This window comes from Falco biarmicus, chromosome 12 (assembly GCF_023638135.1).
Source record: "Falco biarmicus isolate bFalBia1 chromosome 12, bFalBia1.pri, whole genome shotgun sequence".
NCBI classification, from domain to species: Eukaryota; Metazoa; Chordata; class Aves; order Falconiformes; family Falconidae; genus Falco; species Falco biarmicus.
Window position 1 is genome coordinate 16,278,562 of NC_079299.1, and position 16,596 is coordinate 16,295,157.

The 16,596-nt window shown below is 35.9% G+C and overlaps 1 protein-coding gene across 4 annotated transcripts in view; it reads right to left on the reverse strand.

The window, feature by feature from the left end:
- Positions 1–16,596, reverse strand: part of SRBD1 (S1 RNA binding domain 1) — a 128,462-nt gene that overhangs the window by 99,000 nt on the left and 12,866 nt on the right. For 3 of the 4 annotated variants that reach the window (XM_056357355.1, XM_056357352.1, XM_056357354.1), the window contains exons 10-13: positions 13,893–13,989; positions 12,347–12,482; positions 8,112–8,215; positions 3,157–3,264 (exon numbers count right to left, since the gene is read on the reverse strand). In XM_056357355.1, the coding sequence (XP_056213330.1) occupies positions 3,157–3,264; positions 8,112–8,215; positions 12,347–12,482; positions 13,893–13,989 (445 nt within the window). The remainder of the gene's footprint in view (positions 1–3,156; positions 3,265–8,111; positions 8,216–12,346; positions 12,483–13,892; positions 13,990–16,596) is intronic. The other variant, XM_056357356.1, reaches the window with a different exon arrangement.

Genomic DNA, 16,596 nt, shown 5'->3' on the forward strand with positions numbered 1-16,596 from the left:
TACCTAAGCCTCACTGCCATATGAATCTTCTACATACACACACAACAGAGATTCAACCAATCATATGTGCATGCAAATGAAGTTCAGAAGTGGACTGTAAACAAAGGAAGATGAATTCTCTTAGACTGGAGGCTTTGCACAGATACAAGCCGAATCCCATCTTTCCTTCTACCCCAGAGATACGGGGTCCCTATTGCCCACAAGTCCGAGAGTCCTCCCACACTGCAAATTCACATTGGTCCACCTGTGAAGGGAGACTTGCACAGAAATTAAAATTTCCCCTAAACACATGCTATTAGTTATGTGCACCTTATGGAAATCATGTTTAAAATTGGCATGGATATACAGAAACTTTTATAGTAACAGGAAATGTTACTGAAAGTGCCAGGTGCGTAGGGGGAACATAACGTATGTCCTTTCTATTACATAATATCCTGTATTTTTTAATTTCAAATATAGACCTCTCTTCTCTCTCTAACTGTCTCTCACTCAACACTTGTATCAATGACATGATCTACTGTCCCAAGTACTGGCCCTTAATTTCAAGTTTAGGATAGTAACACGATCCTTGAAAAAATATCATGCTACCTCAAACAATCCAGCATCTTTCTCTTTTTCAGTGCACTACTGGCTTCATCCAAATGGCAAGATGCCCAGCTTCATGTTTTTCCAATCTGTGACAATTCTCATTAATAAGGCAGAGATACAAGGCAGAGGCAGATAGCAGTCCTCCTCTCCGAACAAAAAGAATGGTTATTTTGTAAAAAAACCAAACCAACAACAATAAAAAAAGTTGCTACTTTATGAAAAAGTATCTGTTAATTCAGAATTTCAAGCCACTCCCCTTGAAGTATACGAAGCACTCAGACTGTGTATCACTAACAGGTATGTTGTGATAAAAGCAAATAACCTAACCATGACCTACAAACTTCTATATTCAATGTTGTAAGAGTCATTTTTTAAATTGAGATTTATAACTCCCCACTACCATACACAGTCTGAGAGGCAATCCTTTCTGTGGAAAAATATCTGCAAACTAACTTCAGGTGCGAAACACGACATACAGAGGAATGTTTGTGTCCCTGAAGACAGAGGAGAGAAAGCACTCACTTCAAGAAAGCATGGAAAATTAGGAAAGGATTATCCATTAAAAAATATGTCCATGCCACATCACTTGCATCAAATCCTGATGGAATCATTCCATGAGTACTGCAACAAAATAAAATGTATTTCAAAGAGCCAAAACCAACACTGGACATTATTATACCAGATACAAGAAATGATGGTCCCTGACAGAGTGGAAGAAAGGAAATTAAACAATAAATAAGGTAACTGTCTTGCTGGCAAGTTTCATTCTTCTGATCACTAGGAGCACCAGATTTTTTAATACACTCTTGGAAACTTTCTGTTCCAACATTTAATGATAATAAAAAGAAAAGAAAAAAGAACAGTAGGGGCTGGGTTGGAAATATTAATACTAAAAGGAGGTATTGAATACTTTAGCAGCCCTTTGCAAGAGTCCTAAAATCAGCTTCTGGTGTGGGCAGAAAGAGAATAAAAGAAGGATAAGGGTTAAGTGGTCATGGATCAGGAATAACCCTGGCAGGTGCTTTGCATTCCGCTGTATAGGAGATGTTTCAGCTTTTCCTAACCAGACACCACCAAGCATGCAAAATTATCACAGAGTAAAGCATAAGAAAATAGCCACTCAGGAATAAGCAGCAAGCTTTGTTATCCTTTGTATTTATGACTCGTGAGCTACATCTAGGAAGTAGTAGGGAAGGAAGCTTTATTTTTTTGTAAATTAAGAGAACAGAAAACCTTCAGCAACCTACTGCTGCCACAGCCCTCAGTGTTATATACAACACACTGGCCACAATGGTCCTGCGGTAGGAGCCATGAAGCAAAAACACAATAAAAGAGCCTTGAAGGACCCTTACATCAGTTTTCTTTTTTATGATAAAACCAAACCCCACTCCAAAGTAAGTCTTTTTTCTTTATTTTAAAAGAGTTTGATTGTAGAGAAGGCTACGAATGACAACTGCTTTCACAATCACATAACAGAACCCAACAGTTGGACTCACCATCACAAGATGTTCATCATTTTGGCCAAACAGTAAACAGTACCTCCCCTAAAGTAGCTACATGTACTAGGGTCACAAAAAAAAAAAGTGAACTCAGCAGTTTCAAAAATCGATGAAATTCACAGTAGCAAAAAACAGGCTTATAATCAAGAGAGGTGAAGCAACTCCATTTGGACTACCTCAAAACAGGTATTAAAATTTAGGTCACATATCAGAAAGCCTTGCCAGAATCAAACAAGTTATGCTTTGAGGAGCTTCTCTTGAATACAAGAGAAGAATCACACCATCAGTACTGTTAACCATTAGAAGATAACACTTTTAGAATTTTTAACTTACTAATTCATAGACTTTTTAACATATTAATTCATTTAAATTATGTGGTACACTCCCATGAAAATACTCCATTTAATTCATGTTAGTTTGACACTAAGTGTTAAGCTTCCTTCACATTTAGAACAATATTATAGATCTTACAAATGACACTTTGTCTGATGACATCAATACTACAGTATCACCAGAAATAAGTTCACTGACTTCTCTAGAGCCATCACAATACCCACAAAATGGTATCAGACTAATGCTATGACTGATCTGTTCACCACAAAGTACAGATGACAAACATGAGGGACTTCCAATCACAAGTCTTACTTTGCTAGTTTCTTTGAGACAGGTAGAAGAGAAGGAGTCAGAACAATGTCACTGACAGTACTATTCCTGTGACTTGAAGAGATGCTGGGAAAATTTAGTGAACTAGTGGCTTACGTTAATTCAAAGAAAAAGATACAATTGTTATGGTAATGTAGATCTAAACTTACTTTATTAGATAAATGTACAAGCAACAGATATGAAAACATGTAAAATGTGTTCACACAAAGGCCATTTTTCTACTGTAGCCTAAACTAGAGAGGGTCACAAATTAACCAAGACTACATAGTTCATTTCTTCTGTAACCACAAAGGATTAAAAACATGCTGATATTTTCAAATGGATAAAAGACATTCTAATAAAAAAATTGGGGAAGGAATTGTTAAGAAATTGGTAGTATGAAAATACACGTTCATTCTGGGCTTACCTGAATTCTCTACAGAGGAGAGGATATATAAGGCGTTTATATGCATCCTCTACCGAATTTCGTAGTATCCTCATCAATTCTGCTTTTAAAAATTGTTTTGGTCTCCATCTGCAAAAGAATAGAAAAATATTTTAACAACATACACCAAAACTCAGATAAAAAGGGAATTTTCAAAAAAAAGACTTCTACATTGAGTGTAGTGTCCTATAAACTGCAGAATTACTACAATAATGCGGCAATGAAATCATAGCCTCAAATACGAATGAAATGAGAAGTTGCTCGTGGCTCTACTATCAGACAAGGCCTATCTTTTTTTTTTTTTGTAGGTATTAGAATGCAATCATATCTTATGTTTTAAAGAAAATATAAAAAAAAGTTACTCTTCATTTTGAGAAGTCAAAGCTTACCACAACTGAATGAAGAACTTGGCTCCATATTACCATTAGACTTACATTATTTGTTATTTCTCGACACACTAAAAAAATGACTACATCCTCTATGAGTGTCACTGCAGAGCTACTGACGCAAGGCAACCGTGCCAAGAGCTAAACTAACATTAAACAAACCCAATTCAAATTTCATTTGGAATGCTTTGAGTATCTATATTCAAACTCAAAATGACACCATCAATTTTGCAGCAGTCCTTAAACAACAAAACCCAAACAGTTTGCAAACGATTTTTGTCTTTTACTTCTTGCTAATATATTTGAAGTATAAATAATATTCTGGGAAAAGGGAAAATTAAATAAACAATACCAAACACAAGACTATGTCCCAACTTTCTCCAAGGCAAACTCTTTGGAGCATTCTGTTTTTTTAAGGAGACTGCACAGTGGTCATAGCTGTAACAACGATTACTTTAAATTCTGTCCTAAAATACACCTCAGTTTCAAAGCTCCCCAAAACAGAGATCCCAGATATTTATTCCATTGATCTTTTCAGTTTGGGCAACATTACTTGGGGGTGTGTGTGATGTACTTGAACAAGCACAACTGACTCACTGAGATTGTCCACCCAATGAGAAAGGAGAAAGACGGAGCAAACACAGCCAACTGTATCATAATCAAACAGAAGTAAAGACAGTGAACATTTTCTGTTACAGTCCACCTGTTTTTTATTTCTTTTAAAAATATTGATAACATTCAGATTCTTGTTAGTGTATTTTTTTTACATGCCTGACTCCCTAAATGCAAAGTGAGATACATACATATTTTTTAGTAAGTTTTATAAGTTTTTGTGGTTGCTTGGTTGTTTGGTTTTTTTTTTAATGCAACATGATAGAATTATGCCACTTGATAATGTGTCCAGGTGCAAGCCTAGGCCAAAAATAGGACTGAATTTTACTTTTGACTTTGTTTACTTGCACTCACTCAAATACTGGGAATCCTAAAGTGCTTGTACCCAGACAGCTTTTCAGTTGTTGAAGGGGATCTACAATTTCCTGAAACAGCTTTTCTAAGTGTCTGTGCATATAATAGTTGAGAAATGTGTGATCGAGTCAACATTGCATTAATACAGACAGACATGGAAGCAGAATTAAGCTTACCATTTAGTTTTACAACATTCAGAGTTGTGAGTCCTTAGCCACATGACCTCATCACTTTGCTAACAGTTTTTGCAAATAGTTCTATTATACTTATTTGTAACTAGAGACTCTTTCCATACCTATATAAAACTGGTAAAGGCTTTAAAGCCTCTTATTGCCATCCAGTTCTATAAACATGAAGTTTTTACAGGTGGCAAGTATGACTACACTCCCCCAGAGAGTATCCTCAGCATAAATATGAATGAATTTGGAAACCTGGCAGCTGTTTCTCCCTCTCTTTATCCATTCAAGCCAGTTCGCAAACCTTTCCCCTGTAAATAGGTTATCACAGCAGATGTTTTTATTACCTGCCTATATAAGTAAAAATTATTTAGACAACATTCTATTAGAAATTGCAACAAATGCAAAAATATCCAAACAATAAGTTCAATCATAGAAAATACTGCATTTTAATCATTCCAGTATTTCATGAGAAATGAGAAAAATCCACTTCGCTGCAAAAAACAAAGCAAAAGCATGTGTGTATATTTTTAAAGATCATTGCTGCCTAGTTAAACTTCCCTCTAAGAACAGATTTTTCTTGATTATTTAATCAAGAGCTGACTTTTGAAGCCCTTTAAATAAAGCCCTATTTAGAAAAGCCCTGTATAAATATTATCATCTTACTCTACTCTTCAGCTCTCCACGTGTGCATGCTCACAACCAGGACCATACCATAAGCATACGTGGCTTACACTAATGATACACCTCAGAGGGTGAAACTATACATCAACATAATTAACATAGCCCACGTTAAGAACCACTAGTAGTAATTAACAACTATTCCAGGAAAAGCACAGCTAGGCTTTGTTTTCCTTCAAGACATTATATGAAACGTACCAAATTGGTGACCACAGATAAAACATGCCTTTAAGGCCTGTACCATGGCCTTTATACAGAATCAGAGTATTTTGTCTGGAAAAATGGGAAGAAAAATTATCAAACACCAAACTTAATTTTCAAGGTTGCAATTCCACTTTGGAACAAACTCTTGCCCCTTCCCAAGGAGCAACTCTATGTTGTCTTTACACTCAAAGCCAGCTAAGCAGCCCCTCTCCGGTTGTTTCTCATTGATTCTTTTCCTGTGTCCCACTTCACAACCAAGTTTTTGGGACCAGTGCAGCTCTAGGGTTAATGGAGCTAGGTTCACTGTCAAACCACACAGATGCCATGTTCTGGGGGAAAATACAATACACAGGGTGAGGCAGAAGGGTTTTCCTTAGTTCTCAGCACAAACCCAAATTTGAAGAAAATATGGATGCTTCTACAGGATAATAGATATTCTGAACTCGCAAAGAAAATACAGTAAACTTATTCGAGAGCATCTATATAGAGCTCAATGCAAAAATGAAGAACTCTAGTCTTCCAAATCCACTTTGCTTCTCAGACACTTTTAATGCTAAAAGATTTGCCACAGCACACAAAGGTCAGCATATTCGCTACTAATTCAGTAGGCAGTAGATGATATTGTTTTGTTGCTAGAATACTGGGCAAACTCCGTAGCAAGGTGGCATTTCTGGTTCTGCAACTGATTTTAGGTGTGACCTTTAGCAGATTAGTTAATACCTTTGCAAAGCTTTGCAATCCTTGCCTCAAACAAAAGTTCTTAACCTTCTGCTCTCACCAGTAAATCAATACAGTGAAAATAATGCAACTCCCACCCTTGGACAGTGATTTTCAAACTTGCAGGGCAGAATGCACATTTACTATTTATCAGTTTGGTCACACCGTTGTCAACCTAATGAGGAAGATCAGAATCTGTTCTAGATGTCAATGCACAAATATCCACTAAAATAATTCCTTTGGAAGTTTTCTGATGGTGCAGAAGTTGTCCTTAAACAGTAAAAAGCCATAATCACATATAGCTTCATGAATGCTAAGCATTAATAAGTAGTTCCATTTCCAAGGTCAATATTCTTATCAACTCAGGATGACTCAGAAAAGTGTAATCAACCAAAAATATCTCAATTTACATCCCACTTTCATTTGTGTAGCAGTGACAAGCTGTTCCATTATCTGTGGCTCACAGTGCTTCCAAGTTCTGTCATAGATGCAGTAAAAGCAAGACTGACAGATATGTTCTGCCTACAGAATATACATCTTGCAGGGAGTTCAGAAATTCCATTGCAGGTATTAAAAATAGAATGATACTTAGGTGTGTTTATGAATCCTGATACTTCCCCCCCCCCCCCCCCCCAAAAAAAAAAAAAAGTTACTATTAGTCCTAGATCATATTATGTTATGTTATCTGGCCAAGCAAGTATTTTAATTCTTTCAGAGGCTTCCATGTTGGAAGCAGAACCATTGGATTTCTACAGTGAAAAGGAACATTTTTACCAGATCCCTTTCTCGGACTTGATGTCAAAGAAAAATACACGTTAAAGCAGTATCACAGTATACAACTTTGTACACTAAGAAAAGTGCATCTTTTCCTATCTTTTTTCCTCCTTTTGGTTATTCAATTTTAATGCAAAGGTAGGAGTTTCTAAGACATCTCAGCACAATGCACCATGTCTCAAACTACTGAGAAAGACAAACCTATCTTTAATACATACAAGGAAGAAGCACAGTTTGAATCACAGTATTCTCCAACACAGGACATCAAGATACAGTTTCCAAGAAAGACTGACAGAGATATTGCACAAAACATATATTTAACCTAAACCTTTGCAAAAAAAACCTCAAAATTATGCAACACTGAACATCTCACTACAGGCTTAAAGAAAGCAACTTGTAAGAGCCAATCAGTAAGAAATAAAAGAATCACCCAAAATTTAGAGCCCAGTTTTATAACTAACTTACTCAGAGATCAAAATCCAAGAGTCAAGATACACTATCACAGATTGAAGACAGCTACATTTAAATTTGTCTATTAAACCCAATACTTTTTAAAACATGCAGTTCCTTGCATTTGTGAAACCCAAAGTTACGTACTGCACTGATCTAAAATCTGAGGTAGTCCTCTTTAATTGTTGTAATCAGGCATGTGAAGTTATTTTTAGAAGTTAGAAGTATATTCTATTGGATTCTACAAATTCCTTTCAGTAAAGACTACTGGATGTGATGCATATTGCAATTTGAAAATGCATTCATACTTCATCAGCCATCACATTTAAAAAAAAAAATTGATTGCTTTAAAAATGATGCCAGAACTCCCCAAATACAGCCAAAGGCACAACCTTTTTAGCATAATACTACAACAATTGGAAATACAGAATAAGAATTATCCACTTGCTAATTCCATTTAATCTAATAAGTATTCATTTAAATTGTTCTCTTAATGCAACAAGACATGTGAGGTACATTTTGGTATGCAGCTGTCTATAGAAAAAAAAAAGATATTTCTGAAAGAATATGTATCCATGCAGACCTTTCATTGACACACCACCAACAGAATTCATTCTTCACCCCGTCAGGAATGTTGACCTTCACTGTCAGGATCTTCAGATTTTCCCCTCGGTTAATGGCCAGAATCTGAGTGCAAACATAAATGGCAGAGACAGATGACACACAGAATATCCAAAAGATAAACTTATCAACATTTGTGTACGCACTTGCTTGACATTCTGTAGAAAATCATGATGGTGGTACAGTAAATCAGTTCACAAAGTACTAGCACATACAGATAAAATCCACAATTTAAACACAGATTAAATCGTGCCATGGCATAACAAATCATACATTTTTTCCTGGAGTCTGCAATCTGAAGATCCAGTTTATTTTAAACACACATAATACAAGTCAGCATAAAATTATTTGATGGAATAATCTTGTTTAATAACCCAAATTCAAACTCAAGAAATTAATTGAAAAGTGATTCCAAGCAGAATCAGAGATCAGAAAGGGAAAAAATTAGTCCTATGCTTTAGGCTTCATTTTTCTTCCCGAGATCAAGCCATATTTAAAATTAATTAGGAATCAGAACTTGTGACAAAAAGGTAATCAGTTAGTTTGAAAGAGAATGAATTTAGGGTTATTCATGCCTAACTCATAAATAGCTGAAAATATTGTATACACTCTTTACATTAATATTAACAATCCAGTCTTAAAACATATGCACATATTTCTGGCAAAGTCTTGTGTACACAACTGCATATTCACGATCTAAAGCTAAATCTGGCTGCACACATGCTATATGCGTACAGACTTCGATTTTCAATGGAAGTCTGCGGCTCTATATTCACAACCAGAATCACAGTGCAAGTGGTGGATTCTGGAGGATACCGGTGGGTATCTACTAGTCTAATCTCATTATGAAGACGTTGAATGTTCACCTGAAGTAGGCCTTAGAAGATTAGAGAAAACTCACTGGCCAATGGATTTTAGAAACAGAGTAACAGTTAGAAGCAGCTACAGATAAAAGCCATATTTTCAGATTTCATTTTCCCCTCCAAAATACTTCGAAGTAGAAAAAAAAAAAAAAACAAACCAAAAAAAAACCTGCTAGAAGTTGACATTCCTGTATGACTACACATGTTGCTGTATGTAGCAGGCCCTGAGCACTGTCACAACAGAGCATTCTGTGTCAATCATGAACTTTAATTCAATCACTAGCTAACTCAGACATGTCACATATGTTAAATACAATGGTTTAAAATGACTCCAGGACATAGTACCAATTTATATTCCTCAGCCTTACTGCTCCTGTGACATACCAGGCCTGACATATCATTGAACAACAAAGCTAATAATAAAGATTGCATGTGAAATATTATAGTATCTGGTACCTTGACTGCCAAAGCAAATGTTTTCATGTAGAGATTAGAAAGACACATTTTAACAAATCAAGTGCTTTCACATTTATTCTGATATTATTTTTTTAAAAAAGAGAGAAAGTTAAAATGTCAAGCTAAAATGAAATCAAGATTATGCTCACGACAGAGAATGTATCTGATAGAATTATAATGTCATCATTCAGCATGCTGTTAGCGGGGTCAATATTTGCATCATGTTTTGTTTCCTGGCACTCTTGTCTGCAGTATGTGTCAGTCACCTGAACTTAAACCAGCTGTACTGCAGTCGCTAATATTATTTACATTTTTATTCTTAAACAATCTGCCTATTCTGAGTGACGTGCATTCAGAGAAGAATTATCATCCAAGAAATGCTGAATTAATAAAGTAATTAGCCCATTTCTCCCTCTAAAATAATAAAGGTAATTTTTTTTGTTGGTTGGTTTTTGTATTTTGGGGGTTTTTTTGTTTGTTTGGGTATTTTAAGGTGACAGGTTAAAATCTGGCTGTTCTAGAGAAAGAAATCTTTCAGTTCTGGAAAAAACACTCAACTGTTTCTATGTACAACTGGAACAGATCCAGGGGAAGCATTAATAAAAACAACATACATTTTTCAGAAAAAGCAAGAATAATTGATCTAGTCACAAGATTCATCAAACCTTAGTCTGTTTATCAGATAAATACAACATTCTTCATTTTGCACAACCCTCTTCTATGTTGCAGACAGACTCACAGAGTAAGTTCCATATATTTTGCCAAGGACTTTAATTTCCAGTTCCTTTTTAAGTATGAGATTCAAAATAGAGCACTTGCCTCAAACTTTATACTTTATTCATGGATTCTTTTCCTCCCACCAGTTTAGTCATCTCCAAATAGAGAAAAGCAACCCCAAGGAGTACACAAACACGGAACCATTTACGATTAGTCAAAAATTCAAATAAACTCTTGAAAGATTTTTTCCCTTGATTACAACAGTGCTGGTATAGCTACCCAACTACATCCTAAGAGAGTCCAGTCAGGTTCTCCTTGTTGCCAAAAGGAAGGAACTGTGTCTGAACCTCCCAACAGCAAAATGTTCCAGCTGGAAACACCCACAGGTATCTGACCGTGTCAAAACCTGGAGTCAGGCTTTTTAAACAAGGTTTCTTTCTCATTTCAGGTTCAGTATTTTAACTTTTTCAGTCACACAACCTGACTCCACGCCAGTCCCGATTATTTCATGGCATGTCTAAACACCCAAAGTAACAATGGCACAGAAAGTAAACCCCAGAACTACAGCATGTGCAACACCAGCTGCAGAACCAAGCTGCAGCTTAGTGCACACCATTTTAACTCATTGCAACACAGGCTGCAAGATATGCTCATAGCTACAAATGTTTTGGTCATAAAGATACAGTTTATTGTCTTACAGGTAACAGGGTAGTCTACTGCCCGTCCCCTTCACCTACATGTAATCTAGACCAGAGTTAGGGTTTTACACAGACCTTTAAGAATACTAGCACTTCCATAGTCAGACAATGACCCCTTTCAGTGCAGAATTTTAGGGAATCCTTTATTTGCAACTCTGCAGAGATTATTTAAAGCTGATCTCTATTTCTGCCTCTAGCTAAACACATTGAGAACACTTGTCTGTGTACAGTCACACAAGGAGTAGAGAAGGTGTTCAAAACAGTGAATTCTGCAAGTGTTCTTCAAACACAGCTATTTAACCTGCAGTCCTGAGGGATTAGTAAATGTTATAAATACCTCTGAGCTTCAGGCTTCCCTGTATCTTTTTTAGGTATAACCTGCTTCTAAAAATCCTGAGCCAAACCATAGAATTTCTTCACTTGAAGACACCCATACCTCTCCCAAAACACGTTCAAGAACACATTTTTAACCAGATTTTTGAATGCAGAAAATAAGTATTTCTCCAAAGTCTTAGGTGAAGGAGAAACTAAAGACTTTTAGGTATTAAAAAGGGTGGTTATAACCCAAGAAAACAAGAGAGAAAAAAATGGTAAATTGCATCAGTGGGCTAGTAAGGTCAGGTAATAAGGGAAATTAGAGGTTATGAGAAAGCCTTTTGGAAGTACAATACTAGGGTTTAAGCTTAAGAAAGAAATAGCAGGTAAAGAAAACTTTCTTTCCTTATTTAACCATCAAAACACAGAGGGGAGACAAAAATGCCATAGAGGTCTAGGCTTAGGATAACCAAAGACACTTCACAGCAGGTAATATTAATTACTTGCAAGACAACCCCCTTTTTGGGGTAGTGCATGGGATGTTCCCCTGAGCTGCTTTTGTAGGTCACCTTCAATTTCATTTTTCTGGATCCTTCCCTGATACTTCTCACCAGTTTCACCTGACAGGTTTGGTGTCAAATGGCTCAGTGCACTCTCAGTGCTGCAGCAAATATCCAAAAGAAACAAACAGTAAGTTTATCCAAGTTTGCTTCAAATACACTCCAACCAAATAGCTTCCACTAGTATGCAACCACTATCCCAGTCTCACCTCTAGAGACCATAAATTATCACTTAGCCTTTATCCCCCTCCCAGTAACACTTGCTATGCGCTTGTCACTAGGGGCAGGAAGGGAAGACATGACACATGCTGAAAATAAATCACACCAGTATTGAAATCTCAGATACATAAATCATATATATTTGTTTAATGAGAATTAAATAGACAATGGGCATACAAAATAAGCAGGCCTTTGCTCAGTTTCTTAATATGGAGATTAACAGTTTAGTCCTGCTTTTCAAGAATTTGAAAGCCTCTATTACCTTTAACTGAAAAGCAAAATCAAGTATCTTTAGAATCAGTTTTAAGCAACAAAATCCAAAAGCTATATTTAAAATCCTAAGAAAAAAATACAAATTTGTAGCTGTACCTGATGATGCTGAATGTTCTTTATATTACAAGAAAATTCATGGTACAGTTGGAATTTATCAATATCTTTTTCATTTCCACCTTTGGATGACATTTTTGCCAAGGCTGACTGGATACAAATGTACCTTTGCTGACATCTGGATAAAAGAAACAAATGTTAATAAGTATTTTAGCATAAAACTTCTACCAAGTCATTAGTGCTTTTATTAAATAAAAACGAAGTTTGGAGTCTGCTCAGTTACAACTTACACTAATTGCCTGCAAAACTGTATTACATATCTTAATGCTGAGACTGACATAACATATATTGATTGGAACATACCAAGAGAAGAAATTCAATCAGACCTCAGTAAAAGCTGCAGATGGCCCTTCTCCTGAAGGGAATGGATACTCAAAAGCCAGCATCTGCACTTGCTTGGTCAGTTATTTGTTCAACTTCACACAAAAAAAATTGGGAAGTTGCAAAAAAGTTATAGTAGTTATCCATTTTCAACAAATACAACATCTCTCTTGAATCTACCCAGCCTCAGAATTAATTTCTTGCTTTGCACACTTAACACCCATAAAAGTTTTCATTATTTTTAGGAGTCACAGGGTTCCCAAACAGAAAGCTTCCTGAACGCTCCTCATGATTATTATACATACAACATACCTTAGCACTGTGTATCCAATTAAGGAGCTTCTAGTGGTCAAAGGAATGAACGTGATAGTACATCCTTTACAAAACTACCCCTCCATTGAAATTATCACACCGCTGTGCTCTAGCCTTTTGATGAAGTTAGCCATTACTCATGATAAACAGCAAACAAGGGTCAATGAAACAGAACTGAGAAGATTCAAACTAACACCGCATGCTCCTAAGGCAGCACCTGTTCTTTGATAACCCTGTTCTCTGTCACAGATGGTACACAGCAGAGGAAAAAAAAACCCAAACTAACAAGCAACTATCACCCTGTCACACCAAGCCCCCAGACATGACAACCTTGAAGTCATGTAATATAAGAAAACTTAGATTCAGCTAATACAAAGGATCAGTAACTCCTTCTTTAAAAAGTTGTATTTGTTTGCCTTATTGACTACCAATGCTAAAATTAACCATTACTGCACGCTAACGAATTCAACTGGTGTCAAGTCATAAATATTGGAGCAATAGCTTAAGCAGATGCACCTCTGAAAACTTATAGCTTGAAGGAAGTGCAAGGAGAGAAAGCTTTCTCTTACACGTCACTAACTGCAAGGGCGATCAAGTCTATATGGAGCAGAGCCCCAGCGAATTTTTCAGTCTTTGGGAGTCAGTGTCATGCCATGGTCACAGCAGATCTCTCCTCCACTGATAACCAGAAAGGCAGAAAGACTAATGAGTGTACCTCCAACACAAGTGAAGGAATGGACCTAAATCAATTTCACAGTAACACTATTTTCATATCACTAAAAAGACAAAAAAAAAAAAAAAAAAAAAAAAAAAAAGGCAGTTACGTATCTGCACACTGGGAGACTGAATCTTACCATGCAACCAGGAAAGTTTAGGCAGTAAGAGTCAAACTTACAATTGCCTGATAAAATCCAGTGTAACTTTATCTTTAGCAAACATGTCAGCTAAAATATGCTGTACTCCGGCCTCTACTTCCTGGATAGTTGAAAGTCCTTAGAAGAAAAAACAGTTAACAATCGTAAAAAAACTAGCATGAAAAGTTACTTTACACACCTGCACATGCACTAAGAAAAGATATACAAGCTGAAAGAAAATTGATGCAAGATATCCAACTGATTTGTAGAAGTTTCAGTGAAGAACTCTAAATCATTCTAATTTTATTAACTAAGTTTCCTTTCTAAAACACCTGAAACAATTATATTTTTAATGAGCCTAAAGTGACCAATGCAGTATTGTAAGTCAAAATGACATTAAAATAAGAGAAACAATTTTTTTTTTACTTTGATGCTAACAGATCCTGACATTTAGGATGCAAACAAACTATTTACAATTGTAAAACTGACTATTCAAATATCATTTTTTGAGGTTGTAATAAAATGAGTAATTGCAGCAGAAGTCTACACATTTTGCTACCAATATGGAAACTGCCTAAAATCTTTGCAGGCAATCCTCTTTTCTCTGTGTAACAGGTTTTGTATTTCCACTGGTTTGTATCAGGAGTTTGCACAGTGACACTTCTGAGATCACAGTACCTTCATTCTCTCCCACGAAACACTGTTCAAACAATGAAATTATAAAATGTCTCCATAGACAAAGTATTCTAGACATCTGGTAACAGAATCATCCAGCTTTACAACACACAGAACCATCCTCACTTCAAAAGACTGGAAGAAATGGCACAGCATTCTCCTTCGAACAGTGGTTGAATTGGACCAGAATCATGGTAATGAAATTAAACGGACATCATGTATTTTACATCAATATATCTAACCCTGTTTCTAGCAATGGTCAGTAACAAATGTTTCAGAGCACAAAGCAAGAATCCTAGAGTTGGCAGATGCAGCATTAACTGTGTCCTTCAACACAGATTATTTTTCACTCCGTTGTCTGATGAACTACCATCTCAAAAGAGCTTTATTAACACCATTTTAAAAGAAATGCATAGCCCTAATAATAATAATATTTGTAATGAATCCAGAATCCTGCTTCTGGTTGGGCTATAGAGTTACACATCATATAAAAAAAAAATAATAACTTAGCCCATTTTTAAGAAGGGGAAGCTAAACTTTCCTGCCAGAAAGAAAAACAATGTGACGATAAAAAAAGTGTTATTACATGCCTGAATTGATCAGAAATGGAATTTGGATCCTTACACCTATGAGTTTGTGTTTCTTATGGTAAAAGTAATATTCATGCCAGAATACAAAGCTAAGGGACTTACAAGACATGTGTTATGCTGAATACGAATTAGGACACTCAAGTACCAGAAGTGTACATGGCAACACTATTTTAATTCTAGCAGAGAATTTCAATGAGACAAAATAGGCCAAAACCAGTCAGGATTAAAGAAATAATCCAACAGTTCCCATTCAATTAAGCATCACTCACATGGACATTTTACTGTGTCCATTACAAAAACACCATATGCTTGTTTAATTCGAGAATTATTTGACCATGCATACCTTCAAAAGGAAGAACAAAGTTTTATTTGCCTGCTTCCTTAACTTTGAAACATGAACTTCTGGTTTTATTTCAGTTCATTTTTAGTATAAGTTTAAAAACATTGAAAATTTAGAAGAATTGAATATTAAGATTTCATGAAAACATTCTGCACAGAAAATGCCTCATCCCTCTAAAAAAAATTCACTCTGATCTCAGGCTGTATATAGGTTGTCAAACGGGGTCCCAAGTTGATAAAAGTGACCCAGTTCATAGTTTCTGATGAGCCTTTCAAATACAAACCATTATATAAACTTAAGCAACATTATTTTTAGCACAAAATTGAAAATAGGTGTACTGATTTTCAAAACCTATGTTTATGCTGCAACAAGCAGCACTTCCTTCTGAATGCACCCAAAATAGTTTATTTGAACTTTCACTGTGAAGATTTTCTTTTGGCTCTTTAGACTCTGCCAGAATAGTCAGATATGTGGTTGCAATATACTCCTGTATGAAGTAATGGCATATGCTAACACACAGTAATTAAACAATCAGAATAGTTTGTAACTGATTATCAATGCCAAGTTAGGATCAATTTATAAACAATATTTAAATGAAATAAAAGAACAACTGAAGTGGGAAGAGTAAGAGTGAGCCTCACTAAGGAGGTTTGATACCTTTATGTTAGAATTCAAAAAGTAAATGTTGGGGCAGGGAAGAATAAAAGTATGTCTCTATTTTAACATCATACAGAAGGTTGCAGCAATCTTCATATTTTATTGTCAGAGGTTGCCCCCTACAGATTCACCCATAACTGCACTCACTAAGAAACACAGTTCTGTAGTCTCTATGTGACAATCATATTGTTAAAGTTCTGCTCAAGTTTCAGAGATTACATCTCCAATCCCTACTGTCATTCAGCAAGAAAAACTCAGCCAATCGCCAAGGTCAGGTTTTAGCAAGATATGCTTTGATGGGTGACATATACTTGAGTACAGAGTATGAGCATAATGAGCCTCATTATCAAAAACCAGCACTCAATCTTCAATAAACAGTTTAAGGAAGAGTAGAACCATGGAGAGGTCTCAAGTGCGCTGAGCAGTTCCCTCTCTCTTACCAGCAAATCCAGATGTCAACTATAACGACTCCAGATTTCTGTC